At 39.2% G+C, this 15,216-nt stretch overlaps 1 protein-coding gene across 1 annotated transcript in view; it reads right to left on the bottom strand.

Annotated features, from left to right (window-relative positions):
* RAD18 (RAD18 E3 ubiquitin protein ligase) overlaps positions 1-15,216 on the bottom strand; it is an 83,166-nt gene that overhangs the window by 26,853 nt on the left and 41,097 nt on the right. The window contains exons 8-9 of the mRNA XM_055259246.2: positions 8,109-8,185; positions 6,784-6,844 (exon numbers count right to left, since the gene is read on the bottom strand). Coding sequence (XP_055115221.2) covers positions 6,784-6,844; positions 8,109-8,185 — 138 coding nt within the window. The remainder of the gene's footprint in view (positions 1-6,783; positions 6,845-8,108; positions 8,186-15,216) is intronic.

Here is a 15,216-nt window from a genome sequence, read left to right as displayed (position 1 = left end):
CATATCACCTATGATAGCCAACCAGCTAAATGTGGATGAAGAACAGAGTTTAACAGTTATGGCTAATGTTCACTACAGGCTTATTCATCTAGCCCTGAACTGACTAGTGACACTTTAATTTCATAATCATAATTCTCAAATGGGCATTCGATACTGCCATAAAACTCTTGCATCTTTCTCTAGTAAAGTTTGCTCTACTATTCTCCAAAATAACTATCTCACACTTTCTTCTCTTCATTCAAATATTCGACACTCCCCATGTGGCCCCTCTTAGTTGGCCTCGCACTACTTTGAAAAATATAGAATCATTCTAACAGAAACTCAGTCATCTTCCAAGCACCAGTATATCTTGTCTGTGCACTTATGATCTATTTCCCTTGTTCTTACCATGAAACAACTGTCCTTGCTATAATTAAAGGCTAACCTCTAACTTATGCTCGGGATTCCATCATGAAGCTGTGAACAGAGAGACTGTGCCTTTGAACCTAGAGTGTGAATTATGAAAACAACTCAGTAAATCCAGACCAGCATTTTTTTCTTAATGAAATAATAAAGAGAATAGAAAGTATCAGAATGCATTAAAAATGGAAAAGGTAAATACCATTTTGTGAAGCTTTTGTTTCAGTCACGTGTATGTATATAGTCAGTAGTAATATAAAATGTATCTCTCACTGTGGGTTGTAGTCAAAAAGGTCAGAAAGCCACTGAGTTAAATATCTCCCAATTTAAATAACAAATTTAAAAAAACAAGCAAACAAAACCCTCCCTTGACCCAACACCCTCCTCCAGCTATGACCCTATTTTTCTGCTCTCCTTAACACAGTAAAACCTCCCCCAAAAAGTTGTCTACCTTAATGGTCTCATTTCCTCACCTCCAATTTGGTCACAATCAACTCTAAACACTTCTGACCTCCCTAATAAGGCTGATCTTCAAGGTTTGCTGCTTCCAAGCTGTGAAACCCCTCTTCCCTCTATCTCTGTGAAATGTAATGTTGTCTGTTCACAGCAACTTTTGGCCTAAGTCATGATTTGTTTTCTCTCTATCTCAGAGATCACAGTCCTGTGCTACCTGTTTCCCATTATCTGAAAAACCATTCAACATTCACCTGGTTTTCTAGATTTTTTTTTTCATGGAGGAGAGTAAATATAGTCTCTGTTATTCCATCTGGGCTAATAGAAATCTCTATTTCCATTTTTTGGAGAGGGGGAAACAGTTTTTTTTTTAATCAAAATACGTTATTTATGCTAACATGTAATGGGTTTATTGTTAATATTTTTGAAATTTCTTGGTTTTAATTTCTTCTTTGACCTATGGGTTATTTCGAAATGGATTATTTAATTTCCAAATATTTGGCGACTTCCCCAAGGGCTTTATTACTGATTTCTAATTTAATCTCACTGTGGTCAGAGAACGTATTTTGCATGCAAAATGAATACTCAAGGTGAACTCTGCAGATCACTGGGTTTCTCCTTCCAGTACTCTGTCCTGCAAACTCTAACTCCTTTGGTTCCTCTGATCTCTCAGCTCTTTCTCCTTAACTTAGAGTCTCCAGGCTTTGCCTGGAATACCCACTTGCCCATACTACAGCCAGAAAACTTTATTATAAGGCTCATCACATTTTTTGCTTACCTCTCAAGGATCCCTGTCCTTTGGTGCCCAATGGCCAGTATCTTGAAAATTGCTATTTCATATGTTTTGTACATTCACTTTGCTTGTTTCAGGTAGGAGAGTAAATGAAATTATTCCATGGCTGGAAACAGACATCCTCTAAGTTCTAATTGATAATGTGATACATATCAATAGATATGACCCACATAAACAAAGGCTCTTTGGTGTCCTTGAGATACAGAATAGCTGGGCTCCTGGCTAAACTCCACCCTCAACCTGGGACCTTGGCCCTAAGTGAAAACAGCTGACCCCATCTCACTGCCCAAATATTGCCTTTTTGGTCTGCCATGACCCTATCCTTTGCCCATAAAAACACTTCAGCTGGCAGAGCAACACAAGCGGCTGATGCAAGTCGTCAGAGATGCAAGCTGCTGAGCGTCGGGGATACAAGCAGCTGAGCATCGGAGACTACGGACAGATGCAGCTAACTTCAGATGGTGCAGCTTCAGGGAAAGATCACCTTCTTCCCGCATCATCCCCTTTCCAACTCCCATCTGCTGCCAGCCATCACCCAATAAAATTCTCCACATACACTACCTGCTAATCCGTTTGTGCAACCTCATTTTTCTAAGACGCTGGACAAGAACCCGCATGCTGAAAGGGCAGGGGCTAGGACACTGCTACGGGGCCTGCACAGAGCCTGCTCCCACCAGAGAGGAGCATCCGGCTGGTTCCAGCATTTGTTCCCTCTTGCAAGGAGTGGCCAGCAGTGCTCTCAGTGAAAGGATCTATTCCAGTTCCCACCCACAAAGGGGGTCAAGGTCCAGGGAACTATCCCATAATATGGGGGCTCATCCAGGATATGACAAAGGGTGAGTTAAAATGTGGAATTGTTGGATCCGTCTCTTTTCCAAGAGACGGATTCCCTGCCACCTCTCTCTTTCCTTTGGGTTAAAGAATGTTGGTTCTGTTTCCCTTCATGGAGGTCTAGCTGGTCTGAACTGAGGTAGAGATAGAGTGATTAAAGGAACCCATTTCCAGAGAGCAAGAGGCTCTTCCCCCAAGCCCCCAACCCCCCACTATTCACGTTAAGCTTTTTTTTTCTTTTCTAAGCGAGAGAGTTTTTTTCCTACCTCAGGACTCTGCTTATAATAGGGAAATGACAGAGGAGCCACCCCTGAGGTCATTAGGATGAGCCCTAATCCAATATGACTGATATGTTTATAAAAGGGGGAAATTTGGACACATAGACAACATAGAGGGAAGATGATGTCAAGAGACATAGGGAGAAGATGGCCATCTACAGCCAAGAAGAGATGCCTAGAACAGATCCTTCCTGCATGGCCCTGAGAAGCTCAGGACACCTTGATCTTAGACTTCTAGCCTCTAGAACCCTGCTGACACCTTGATCTTGGACTTCTAGCTTCCAGAACCACAAGACAATAAATTTGTTATTTAAGCCATGCAGTCTGCATGTAGTATTTTGTTTTGGCAGCCCTAGCACACTAATAAAAATGCATAATTAGAAATTAATTAGAAATAAGAAACTAATTAATTGCACAATAAATAATGATTATGACCATTTTATCAAAAAGTTAAACTTTTCTTATACTCTTCCTTGATTTTTTCACTTATCACTTCCTAAAACACTAGAAAGATATAAACTCCAACAGAGTAGGCTTTTCATCTGTCTTGTTCACTCCTACATCCCCAGCTCCGAGCACAGTGTCTGGCACATGCTAACTACTTGACAAACTTGTGATGGCTGAATGAATGGAATAGTACTATGAAAAAACACAAGATAATGTAAGTGCACATAGAAAGAAAATCTTACCTTGTCTGAGAGATCACAAAGGGTTTCCCAGGGAAACTACAATTGAGCTGGTTGAGAGTAGGGAGTATAGATAGGGGGGTCAGAGGCAATTAGAAAAAGAGTTCCAGACAAAGAGAGAAGAGGGTAACAAATGCCCTAAAACAGTGAAGGACTTGGTAAAGTAGGTAAAAGATAACCAGAGTGATTGGAATACAAGGAGTAAGGGGAGGAGAAGAGGCAAGGCTAGAGAGGAAGGCAGGTCCAGATACAGGAAATAACAGACTTTACAAACTGTAGCCCAAGAGAAATCGAAAGCCCACTGAAGAGTTCTTTACAATGGCAGGAGGGCAGCAAGGCAGTAATGGCATGATGTGAAGACTCAGCAGTTTTGGAAGACAGTTTTGGCTTCTGAGTATTAGGAAGGGGCAAGAGTAGATGGGGGATGACTAGAAAGCAAAGTGATACATAAGAAGTGTATAGACTCGGGGGATATTTAGAAGATAGAGACTAACAGAACTTGATGGTGAACTGAACATGGGCAGATCAAAAAAAAAAGTAACAAATGAAAGATAAAGAATCAGAATGGCAAGCTAGTTATTAGCAACAGTGCTGGAAAGTAGAAAACAGCGGAAGATACCTTTGAAAATTCGGAGAAAAGTATCTTTTTAACTTCAAGTTCTACAAACAGCCAAATTATCAATCAATAATAAAGGTGTTATTTCCTGTTATGTATAGAATGTTATATATCTCAAGAAATTCCTCTATACCAGGGGTGTCCAATCTTTTGGCTTCCCTGGGCCACACTGGAAGAAGAATTGTCTTGGGCCACACATAAAATACACTAACACTAACAATAGCTGATGAGAGAAAAAAAATTATCATAATGTTTAATAAAGTTTACAAATTTGTTTTGGGCTGCATTCAAAGGCCATCCTGAGCCACATGCGGCTCCATGGGCCGCAGTTTGGACAAGCTTGCATATACCCTTTCTCAGGAAGTTTCCTGGAAAATGTATTCTACCAAAACAAGGCAAGAGAAGAGGGAGACTTGGAACTTGGAAGAAGTGAACCAACACAGGAAGGAGGAGAGCAGAATTCCCAGAAAGTTGGTGACAAGAAATTCCCGAAGAGTAGCCATGTATTAACAGAAGGCAAAAAGGACAAGCACAGTAGACTGGAACAGGACAACAGAGGCTAGGGGTGGCCCTAGGGGAGAAGTTCTTGAGAAAAAAATGAGTTATAATCAATGTGTGTAAATGTATTAGAAGGTGATTTACACTTCTGTTGGAAGGTTTAGAGATATATTAGTACTAGATAAATAGTTAAAAGAGAATTATTAGTTGTAAGAAAAACAAGGCCGGGCGCAGTGGCTCACGCCTGTAATCCCAGCACTTTGGGAGGCTGAGGCAGGCGGATCATGAGGTCAGGAGATCGAGACCATCCTGGCTAACACGGTGAAACCCCGTCTCTACTAAAAATACAAAAAATTAGCCAGGCGTGGTGGCAGGCGCCTGTAGTCCCAGCTACTCAGAAGGCTGAGGCAGGAGAATGGCGTGAACCCAGGAGGCAGAGCTTGCAGTAAGCCAAGACAGCGCCACTGCACTCCAGCCTGGGTGACAGAGTGAGACTCTATCTCAAAAAAAAAAAAAAAAAAGAACAACAGAATGTTTTGATGTTTTGATGAAAGGAATTATAACCATCTTATGCAAATTGTCTGGCTTGAGCCATAAACAACGTATCTAACTAAATACTGATCTTACAAAAACTTATGACATAATATTTAAAGGATGGAAGGGAAGCAAAGGTAGGGCTCAGGATATATAAATGAGCTAAATCTCCATCTTTCGTATTAGCACATCAATAGTTAATGTGAAATTGAAAAACTTCAAGAAGTAGCAGAAAAAATACTTTTTTATAAATTGTAAGGTAATTACCAAAAGTAGCACCAAATGGCTTGATAGTTGTTACCTCTAGGGAATGGGAATAGAGGCAGGTTGTTGGAGGAAGCAAGAGACTGCTCTTTTATATGATGAGCCTCATAAAAAGTAAATGATTTAAAAAAAACTACATGTAAAACATTAATAAAATGTTTAAAGATGAAGATATATCAATAGTATAGTTAGAACCTGACACTAAATCAAAATGTATGAATAAACTAAAAGGCTAAGCATCTAAGCTTTGTGAAGCACTTGACTTTTGAGGTTTATTTTAAGGCTAAATAATTTAATACCACCTATTTAGTAAAGTTACACTTTTTAGATATCTAAATGGTGGGCAATGAATATTTTCTTGACTGAATATAGTCCAAATTTTTCTTAATATGGGAGAATTATTAGATACCACCCTTTCAGTTATTTAAATTACTTTCTCCCAATGCAAGTTTTCTGGTTTCCTTGTTTTCACAGGCCTTAGTGATCCTTATTTTTCCAGGCCAATTCAGTGATCATTTGATATTCTCTTTTGTTCTCCTTTCTAAAGAAAAATCACTCTGACATCCTACAAGTTGATCAAAGAGGTTCACATCATAGTTATCTGTCTAGCAACAGAATAATGGTGACTTTTGTTGTTCAGTCCATAATCCAAGACTCCTCTAGGGTCCTTTTCCTACTCTAGCAAGGCACAGGCAATCATACCTACATCCAGCGCAGGTGTGCTTCATCCTCCCTCCCACAATACATCACTACAGAACCTGGCCCTTCAGAGTTTAAGAAATGAAGAGAGAAAAAAATTATCTTACCTCAATTAAAATATACCATGCCTGGGAATACTGATTCAATGAACATCTATTAACTATCTACTGTTCGTCAGGCACTTAAATTTAAACTAAAATCCAACCACCACACAAAGAATAACAGCTATCTGACAAAACGGTAATGTGTTAGCCCTGGGAAAGATATACACGAAGACCATTTAAGGAAAATGAAGTGATAAAGTTGGGAGGTTGCTAACAAGCAATAAAATGAAAACTCTTTTTGGCACAAATTTGCAAGCTATAGAAGCGTTGAAATCCTACACAGAAGTATTGTTACTGAGTGGCCTGAGGACAGGATAGAGTCCCGAATGTTTCCATTTTAATCCCAGCTTCTTTTCACAGACACGCTTTGAGAGCAGCTAATTAATATTTGCCAAGTGCTTAGTGATAAGCTCAAAGTAGAATGCTAGTCATAAAAATCAAAAAGCAGGCACATAAAATACAAAAAAAAGTCACTAAGTAGACACCCAATTAAAATTCAATCTCTTAAGTAATGTTAACAAAAGTTTGAATTCAACCTTAATATAAAACATTATTCTGAAAAAATTACTTAAGATGAAAAACAGCAACCGAAGCTCTTTACAAATTAAAAAAAAGTCGCACAACTTACGATATTTACTGTGGATTTCATCTATTTCCTTTTCTGTTTGGACCTTTGTAAAAACCATTACCTAAAATAATCAAAAAAAAGATCTTAATAAAAATCTCCCCAAAATGACAAAGAGGGAAATATTACAAACTTTCAAATCTCAAATGTGAGTGTTTAAAATAGAGGAAAATGATCTCTCATTTGTTTTATATAGACCTAGGAAGAATCATTCCTATGTATTTCCCTTAAATACCAGAAACGGTATACATTTTACTCATTATTTTTTCTCATCAGTAGAAAATGCAACATGATTCAATTATATAATAATAAATTTTCTATTTTCAATATTTAATATTCCACATTCATTAATACAACAGGCAATATTTGAAACCAGAAGACTAACGACACTTAGCTGACTATCAGTAAGGCTGATCTTCTTGTCTGCCTTTTCTCCTTTCCAATCTAACTTCTCCAAGTCATTATAGAAAAGTAGTATGTATAGAAAATGCAACAATACAAAACACAATAAGTTAAATTTCTAGGTCCACTTTTTAAACCTCAGACTTAAAAGATCAGAAATCTACTTCCATGATTCACTACAGTTCCCATCTTACAGTTAGCACACAGGTAATAACAGGGTCAATGTAAATCCCATTTTTTTCCTACTTATTTGGTTACAAACTTACTTTCTTAAGGTAACCATTGCTTTCTCCTTACAAACACACTACAAATGGCCTAGAAAAAAAAAGTCTACTTGGAAGAGACCAAAACACTTCCTCCAGTGTCACAGGACACAATGACTATTTTCTTCACTGGTATCCTGTCTTCAAGTTTGAGGCATCAAGCTAGTGGAAGGCAACAGTGAAGAATTTTAGGTCTCTGATTCTCTCCAAAGCTCAAGAGAATACTCTATCCTCAAATTACTTAATTTATCCTCTTATAATTACTTAACATTTCCATAAGTATAATCATAGAATTGCAGAATGCCAGAGCTAAAAAGGGATCATAGAGGTCCCTAGCGGTAGCTTAGAGGTCCTTAGAGGTAGCTTGTCAAACACAACCAGCAGAGAAAGGACCAATATCAAAGCTGCCTGATGAACAGGCACAGGCATTTTCTATAGAACTCTAGCTCATGAACAAACTACTTTGGATTGCATTTTGTGCTAGAAGACTGCTAAGTACAATCAAATATTGTCCTAAAATGAGTTGCAAGTAAATCATCATACAGTAAGTGGAAGTGTGTTAGTAAATGAACAAATTTAATAATGGCTTGCTTTAATTTCTGTAGGGTATTAAACTTTCTTTCTTCATTTCTATCCAGATACTGAAATAGCCCATTAACATACACTTTCATTGAGTTTACTAGCTTCAAGACGCATCCTAGTCTTCTCCATATTTTCGATTTCTTGAACTATTTCAGCAGCTGTTAAAATAAGAAAATAACCACTAGGTTAATTACATGTTTTTTTTAATCACTGTACAATAATTATTTAAGTTGTTAACATTAGAAGAAGATGGGTGATGGGTATATGTGAACTCCCTGATCTATTTTTACAATTTTTCTGTGAATCAATTACCATTTCAAAACAAAAGGTTAAAAAATAACATGGAGTTAAAACACTGAACTGTTACACATGCACATGCTGTTCAACGTATAACCAGAAGAGTAAAGTCAAGTCATTTTGCTTTCTCCTTTGAATATGTAGGTCTAAACAGGAGTCTCAATGAAATATGAAAATTAATTTTTTAGTGTGAGATCAATTACTAGGGGATGTCTGCTCAAATTCCAATGTACTAAATTCAGTACAACAGGCTACTGTTCAAGGAGAGAAAAAGGTCTACAAATACCAGGAAAAATGTCCTTGCCTCCAGAACCTTTGTCTGTAGGTATGTTCCCAATTACATACGTAAAAGAGATCTGGAATACACCCTGTCAAACATTAAATGCCTTTGAATGCAAACAGCACATAATTTGCAAATGCTATCTTTCTGCATCCAAAGTCAATACATTAAAACTGAAACGCATATGGTATGAAATAAAAATCTACAATCCCTAACACTCATTTAGACTTAAAAATTGTATCTGGAATTTGCTTCAAAATAATCCATGAAGAAAAAGGGGTGTAAATGGTAGATAAAACAACATTAAGATAGTGTGATAATTGTTTAAGCTGGGTAGTAGGCATATGGGGAAATCAGTGAACTCTTTTCTCTATTTCTGTATATGTTTGAAATAATCCCCATTAAAGTTTTTTTTTTTTTAAACCACAGACCTTATGAGGATCATTTAAGAATGCAACTGTCTCAATACAAAGTTTTGTTTTCTGAGCACTGAGAGGTACCTTTTGCCTCCCTGATATTGTAAAATCAGTAGAAACAATGTAAACAATCTCTCTGTGAACACGACCAGCTAGTGGTTCTCTCCTTTCCAAACTGAGCCATGGAATAACATGAAAAACACAGGGACCATCTGCATTCTATCCAATCCATTAATACAAGTATCACTAAAGATAGAGAACATCTGGCATGTTCTCTTCTAAGATATTAAGAAAACTAGGCCAGGCACGGTGGCTTACGCCTGTAATCCCAGCACTTTGGGAGGCCGAAGCGGGTGGATCACGAGGTCAGGAGATCGAGACCATCCTGGCTAACACAGTGAAACTCCATCTCTACTAAAAATAAAAAAATAAAAAAATAAATTAGCCGGGTGTGGTGGTGGAAGCTTATAGTCCCAGCTACCCGGGAGGCTGAGGCAGGAGAATGGCGTGAACCCGGGAGGCGGAGCTTGCAGTGGGCTGAGATGGCACCACTGCACGCCAGCCTGGGCGACAAAGCGAGACTCCGTCTCAAAAAAAAAAAGAAAACTATATTAGGATTGGGTAGAATTTAGTGGCTTAAATCTTCTTCAGGGAGATTTCTGATTCTGTTTAGGTTGTAGAGAGCTATAAATAATGTCACTCTCACCCTAATGATGAGAAAAAGCTTGATAATTTATAAAACTCTTAAGTTTTCTTGAATCCATCAGAGCTAAAGTAAGAGGGCAATCAACTAGCCTGAAACCTAAAGAAAGATGAGTGCCTTAGAAGAGAGAGGGATCATGAGCACTGGTTGACATAGGACAGTACACAGCAGAAAAATTGGTACCACCGTATGTCTGGGTAAGATCTCAGCTAAACTTTTTGATAAGCTGCAAAAGACCAAGGGTGAGCTACCATGAAAATATAAAAACCCTGGGTGGCTTGGACACAGGGGGCATCACATCCATTTACAAGCTATTTTCCTTTTTTTTTCTTTTTCTTTTTTTTTTTTTTGAGACAGAGTCTCGCTCTGTCACCCAGGCTGGAGTGCAGTGGTGCAATCTCGGCTCACTGCAAGCTCTGCCTTCCGGGTTCACGCCATTCTCCTGCCTCAGCCTCCCGAGTAGCTGGGACTACAGGTGCCTGCCACCACGCCTGGCCAATTTTTTGTATTCTTAGTAGAGAAGGGTTTCACCATGTTAGCCAGGATGGTCTCAATCTCCTGACCTCGTGATCCACCCGCCTCGGCCTCCCAAAGTGCTGGGATTACAGGCATGAGCCACCGCGCCTGGCCTTGCAGGCTATTTTCTACAGACCTCAGTGGGCACTCACGAGAGTCCTCAATCTCTCTCTAGCTCACTGAGGAACGGCAGGAAATTAGAAAAGATCTTCCTCCAGATCCAATCCTGGCAAAAGAGAACCACCCCCATTGCAGGATGGACATGAAGCCCCAATCACATCTTTATCCCTGAAGAAAAAAAGCATTAAGCCACTGACGAAAGGTCAGCAAAAATGTTATACCCAGAGCATAGGTTGCTGAGGGAAGTAAACAAAAACAAACAAAAACCCCCTCTACTCCTCAGGAGGATCAGGAAACCATTCTGGGCCCTGACCCGTAGAGGACCCCTGCCACTGGCAGTGAGAGAGGGGCAGGATCGCTGAAAGAGCCCCACCTCTGAGATGCAGGATTGAAAGACCTGCCTAAGACTGAAGTTAAATCAGAGTAACAGAGAATCCTCCTTTTCTCCCTGCCACACACCTAGCATGATCCAAGTGATACGTAACAGCAAACTACTTCTAGGAGAGAAATGAACATGGAGAGAGATCCTCTCTGAGGCACAGGCTCATAGGGAAAACCTAAGTTGTGAGTGATATATAGGTACATTTTTAAAAAAAGTCTGGCACCTCAGACTCTTACCTACACTGTCTGGCTTTCAATCAAAACTTAAACATGAAAAAGCAGCAAATTATGATTAAGATGATAAAGGATCTAGTAGAAAAGATGAACAACATACATGAACAGATGGGGCATTTCTGTAGAAATTACTTCAATAGAAATACTTTTTTTTTAGAAATAAAACAGAAATGTTAGATATATAGATATAGACACATAAAACCAACACAGTAACAGATAACTTGACTCAGCTAAGGAAAGAATCAGTAAACCTAAACTTGGATTGGTATTATCCAATCTAAAACACAGAGCGAGAAAAAAAGGAAAAAGAAAAAAACCTGTAACAGAACAGAGCCTCTAAGAGCTATGGGACAATATCAAGAAATATACACATAATAGAAATCACAGAAGAAGAAAAAAGGGAGGAGAAGAAATCGTTGAAGAATTAATTTCTAGAATTTGCCAAATATAAGAAAGACACCAAACCACAAATGCAAGAATCTCAAAGAACAAGCAACACAGATATTAAAAAAAAACCAAAATGACAACAACATGCATATAGACACAAAGAGAAAATCATGTGGCCATCGGAGGAAAAAGATACATTATATAAAGAAAAATCAAGAATTACACTTCTCATCAGAAATTATTCAAGCCAGATAACAATAGAGTGACATCTTTAAAGCATTAGAAAAAAGCCTGCCAATCCAGAATTCTAATAAAAATATCTTTCAAAAGTGAAAGACAAAAACTTTCTGAGGAAATCATAAGCTGAAAGAAAGTATTATTAGAAGCCCCCCATTACAAAAAGTATTAAAACAAGTTCTTCAAGTAGAAGAACCAGAGAGAAACTTACCTAAGAAGAAATGAAAACTGGTGAAAATGGTAAACATGAAGATAAGTATAAAATATACTTTTTTCTCACTTTTAACTACTCTAAAAGATAACTGTTTAATGGACAAACAATAGCAATGTAATGGTTTAATAGTACACGTAAAAGGAATTCATGACAATAACAGCACTTTGGGAGGCCAAGGCAGGCAGATCACGAGTTCAGGAGATTGAGACCTTCCTGGCTAACACGGTGAAACCCCATCTTTACTAAAAATACAAAAAATTAGCTGGGCATGGTGGCATGCACCTGTAGTCCCAGCTACTCGTGAGGCTGAGGCAGGAGAATGGTGTGAACCTGGCAGGCGGAGTTTGCAATGAGCCGAGATCGTGCCACTGCACTCCAGCGTGGATGACAGAGCAAGACTCCGTCTCAAAAAAAAAAAAAAAAGAAAGAAAGAAAGAAAATAATAAGGCAGAGGGAAGGGCTCTTGTTTTCAGAAGCATGCCAAGTATCAATTAGCAACTGTGAAAGGAATGCTGAAGTTGAAAAATCATCATTTTGCAACTATCACAGAAAAGATTAGTTTAGAGAAAAGTTACCAAAGGATGCTAAATATAGGAGTGAAATCTTAATGAGGTATAGAATAGCTACATAGTGTTGAAGTGTCTCTGCAGACTTCTTATTAGTAGCAAGGCAGTGGATGTGAAGTATAAACCGGAGAGAAACTGGCGGATGTAAAGTATAAACAAGAGAGAAACTGGCCAGGTGATCAAGCCTGATATCACAAACGAGGGGTACACAGATGTCAAATGGCTCTAGATGTAATATTCTGAAGACAAAACATCACTTATATAGTATTCTGGCCAGGAATGCATAATCTGAATTTTCAACCAGAATGAGAACATTTTACTTGAAAAACACACACACACAACAAAGACTGTATTCTTTTAAAAGGCCAGTGTCATAAAAGACAAAGAAAGGCTGAGGAATTATTCTAAATTGAAAGAGATTGAAAAGATATTACCACTAAATGCAATATGCGATCCAAAACTGGATCATGTACTGCAGAAAAAAAAGTCTACAAAGGTTATTATTGGGTCCACTGACAAAACTGGATAGATTAATAAAAGTATTACAACAAAGTTAAATCTACTATAAGTACTAACTACAATGGCAATAAAAGAGAATCTTTTTTTCTTAAGAAATAATACAAGGACATATTTAGGGGTAAAAGGTAAACACTATATAACTTATTTTCAGACAGTTAAAGAAAAAAATATGTGTGTAATTATATGGACACATACACACATTCACAGAAAAAGAGAGACAGAGGAACAAAGTAATTCATAAAGCAAATGAGGCAAAATGCTAACAATAGGTGGATCTGTACAAAGGGTACAGTCTATGCATTCATTATCATAGTCTCTCAACTTTCCTATAAATTTCCAAATAAAAAGTTTTTTAAAAGAATGCAAAATTAAGACTTTTTCAGACAAACAGAAGCTGAGGGAATTTGTCTCAACAGCATATCTGCACTACCATAAATATTGAATAATCCAGGCACAATGGTTCATGCCTGTAATCCCTGCACTTCGTGGGGCTAAAGCAGGGGAATCTCTTGAGGCTAGGAGTTTAAGATCAGCCTGGGCAACATAGTGAGACCCTGTCTCTACAAAACAAACAAACAAAAATTAGCTGGGCATGGTGGCATGCGCTTATAGTCCTAGCTACCCGACAGGCTGAAACGGGAGGATTCCTGGAGTCCGAGGCTGCAGTGAACTATCACTGCACCACTGCACTACAGCCTGGGTGACAGAGCAAGACACCATCTTTAAAAAAAAAAAAAAAAAAAAAAACAAGAAAGAATGAGCAAATAAAGTTTTTCAGGAAATGTCCAAACACTGTGGAAATCAAGGAAAAAAAGATTCTTTTCAGGCAAAAGAAAATGACACCAGATGAAAACCCAGATCTATACAAAGAAACAAAGAATGCTGAAAATGGTAAATGTGTAGGTAAACACAGACCTTCTTTTCCATTTTTTATTTATCTTTTCCATTTTTATTTAGTTTAAAGCAAAAATAGTAACAAGGAATTACGGTGTTTAAAATACGTAGAAGAAAAATCTATGACAAGAATAGTACAAAGAATGAAAGTCTGGGGCGGTTCCAAGATGGCCAAATAGGAACAGCTCCAGTCTACAGCTCTCAGCATGAGCGACGCAGAAGATGGATGATTTCTGCATTTCCAACTAAGGTACCAGGTTCATCTCACTGGGGATTTTCAGACAGTGGGTGCAGGACAGTGGGTGCAGCCAAAGAAAGGGATGACAGACGGCACCTGGAAAATCGGGTCACTCTCACCCTACTACTGCACTTTTCCGACGGTCTTAGCAAACAGCACACCAGGAGATTATATCCCGTGCCTGGCTTGGAGGGTCCTACGCCCACAGAGCCTCACTCATTGCTAGCACAGCAGTCTGAGATCAAACTGCAAGGCAGCAGCGAGGCTGGGGGAGGGGCGCCTGCCATTGCTGGCAGCTGGGAAGCTCGAACTGGGTGGAGCCCACTGCAGCTCAAGGAGGCCTGCCTGCCTCTATAGACTCCCCCTCTGGGGGCAAGGCATAGCCAAACAAATGGCAGCAGAAACCTCTGCAGGCTTAAATGTCCCTGTCTGACAGCTTGGAAGAAAGTAGTGGTTCTCCCAGCACACAGCTTTAGATCTGAGAACGGACAGACTGCCTCCTCAAGTGGGTCCCTGACCCCCGAGTAGCCTAACTGGGAGGCACCCCCCAGTAGGGGCAGAATGACACCTCACACGGCCAGGTACCCGTCTGAAACAAAACTTCCAGAGGAATGATCAGGCAGCAACATTTGCTGTTCACCAATATTCACTGTTCTGCAGCCTCCGCTGGTGATACCCAGGCAAACAGGGTCTGGAGTGGACCTCTGGCAAACTCCAACAGACCTGCAGCTGAGGGTCCTGACTGTTAGAAGGAAAACTAACAAACAGAAAGGTCACCCACAACAAAACCCCATCTGTACATCACCATCATCAAAGACCAAAGGTAGATAAAACCACAAAGATGGGGAAAAAACAGAGCAGAAAAGCTGAAAATTCTAAAATTCAGAGCGCCTCTCCTCCTCCAAAGGAACGCAGCTCCTCACCAGCAACAGAACAAAGCCGGACGGAGAATGACTTTGACGAGTTGAGAGAAGAAGGCTTCAGATGACCAAACTTCTCTGAGCTAAAGGAGGAGGTTCGAACCCATGGCAAAGAAGTTAAAAACCTTGAAAAAAGATTAGACGAATGGCTAACTAGAATAACCAATGAAGAGAAGTCCTTAAAGGACCTGATGGAGCTGAAAAACATGGCACAAGAACTACATGACGAATGCACAAGCTTCGGTAGCCAATTCGATCAATTGGAAG

Source organism: Symphalangus syndactylus, chromosome 21 (assembly GCF_028878055.3).
Source record: "Symphalangus syndactylus isolate Jambi chromosome 21, NHGRI_mSymSyn1-v2.1_pri, whole genome shotgun sequence".
Lineage (NCBI taxonomy): Eukaryota > Metazoa > Chordata > Mammalia > Primates > Hylobatidae > Symphalangus > Symphalangus syndactylus.
The sequence above is the reverse complement of the archived record's forward strand: the minus strand, read 5'-3'. Positions and strand labels throughout refer to the sequence as shown.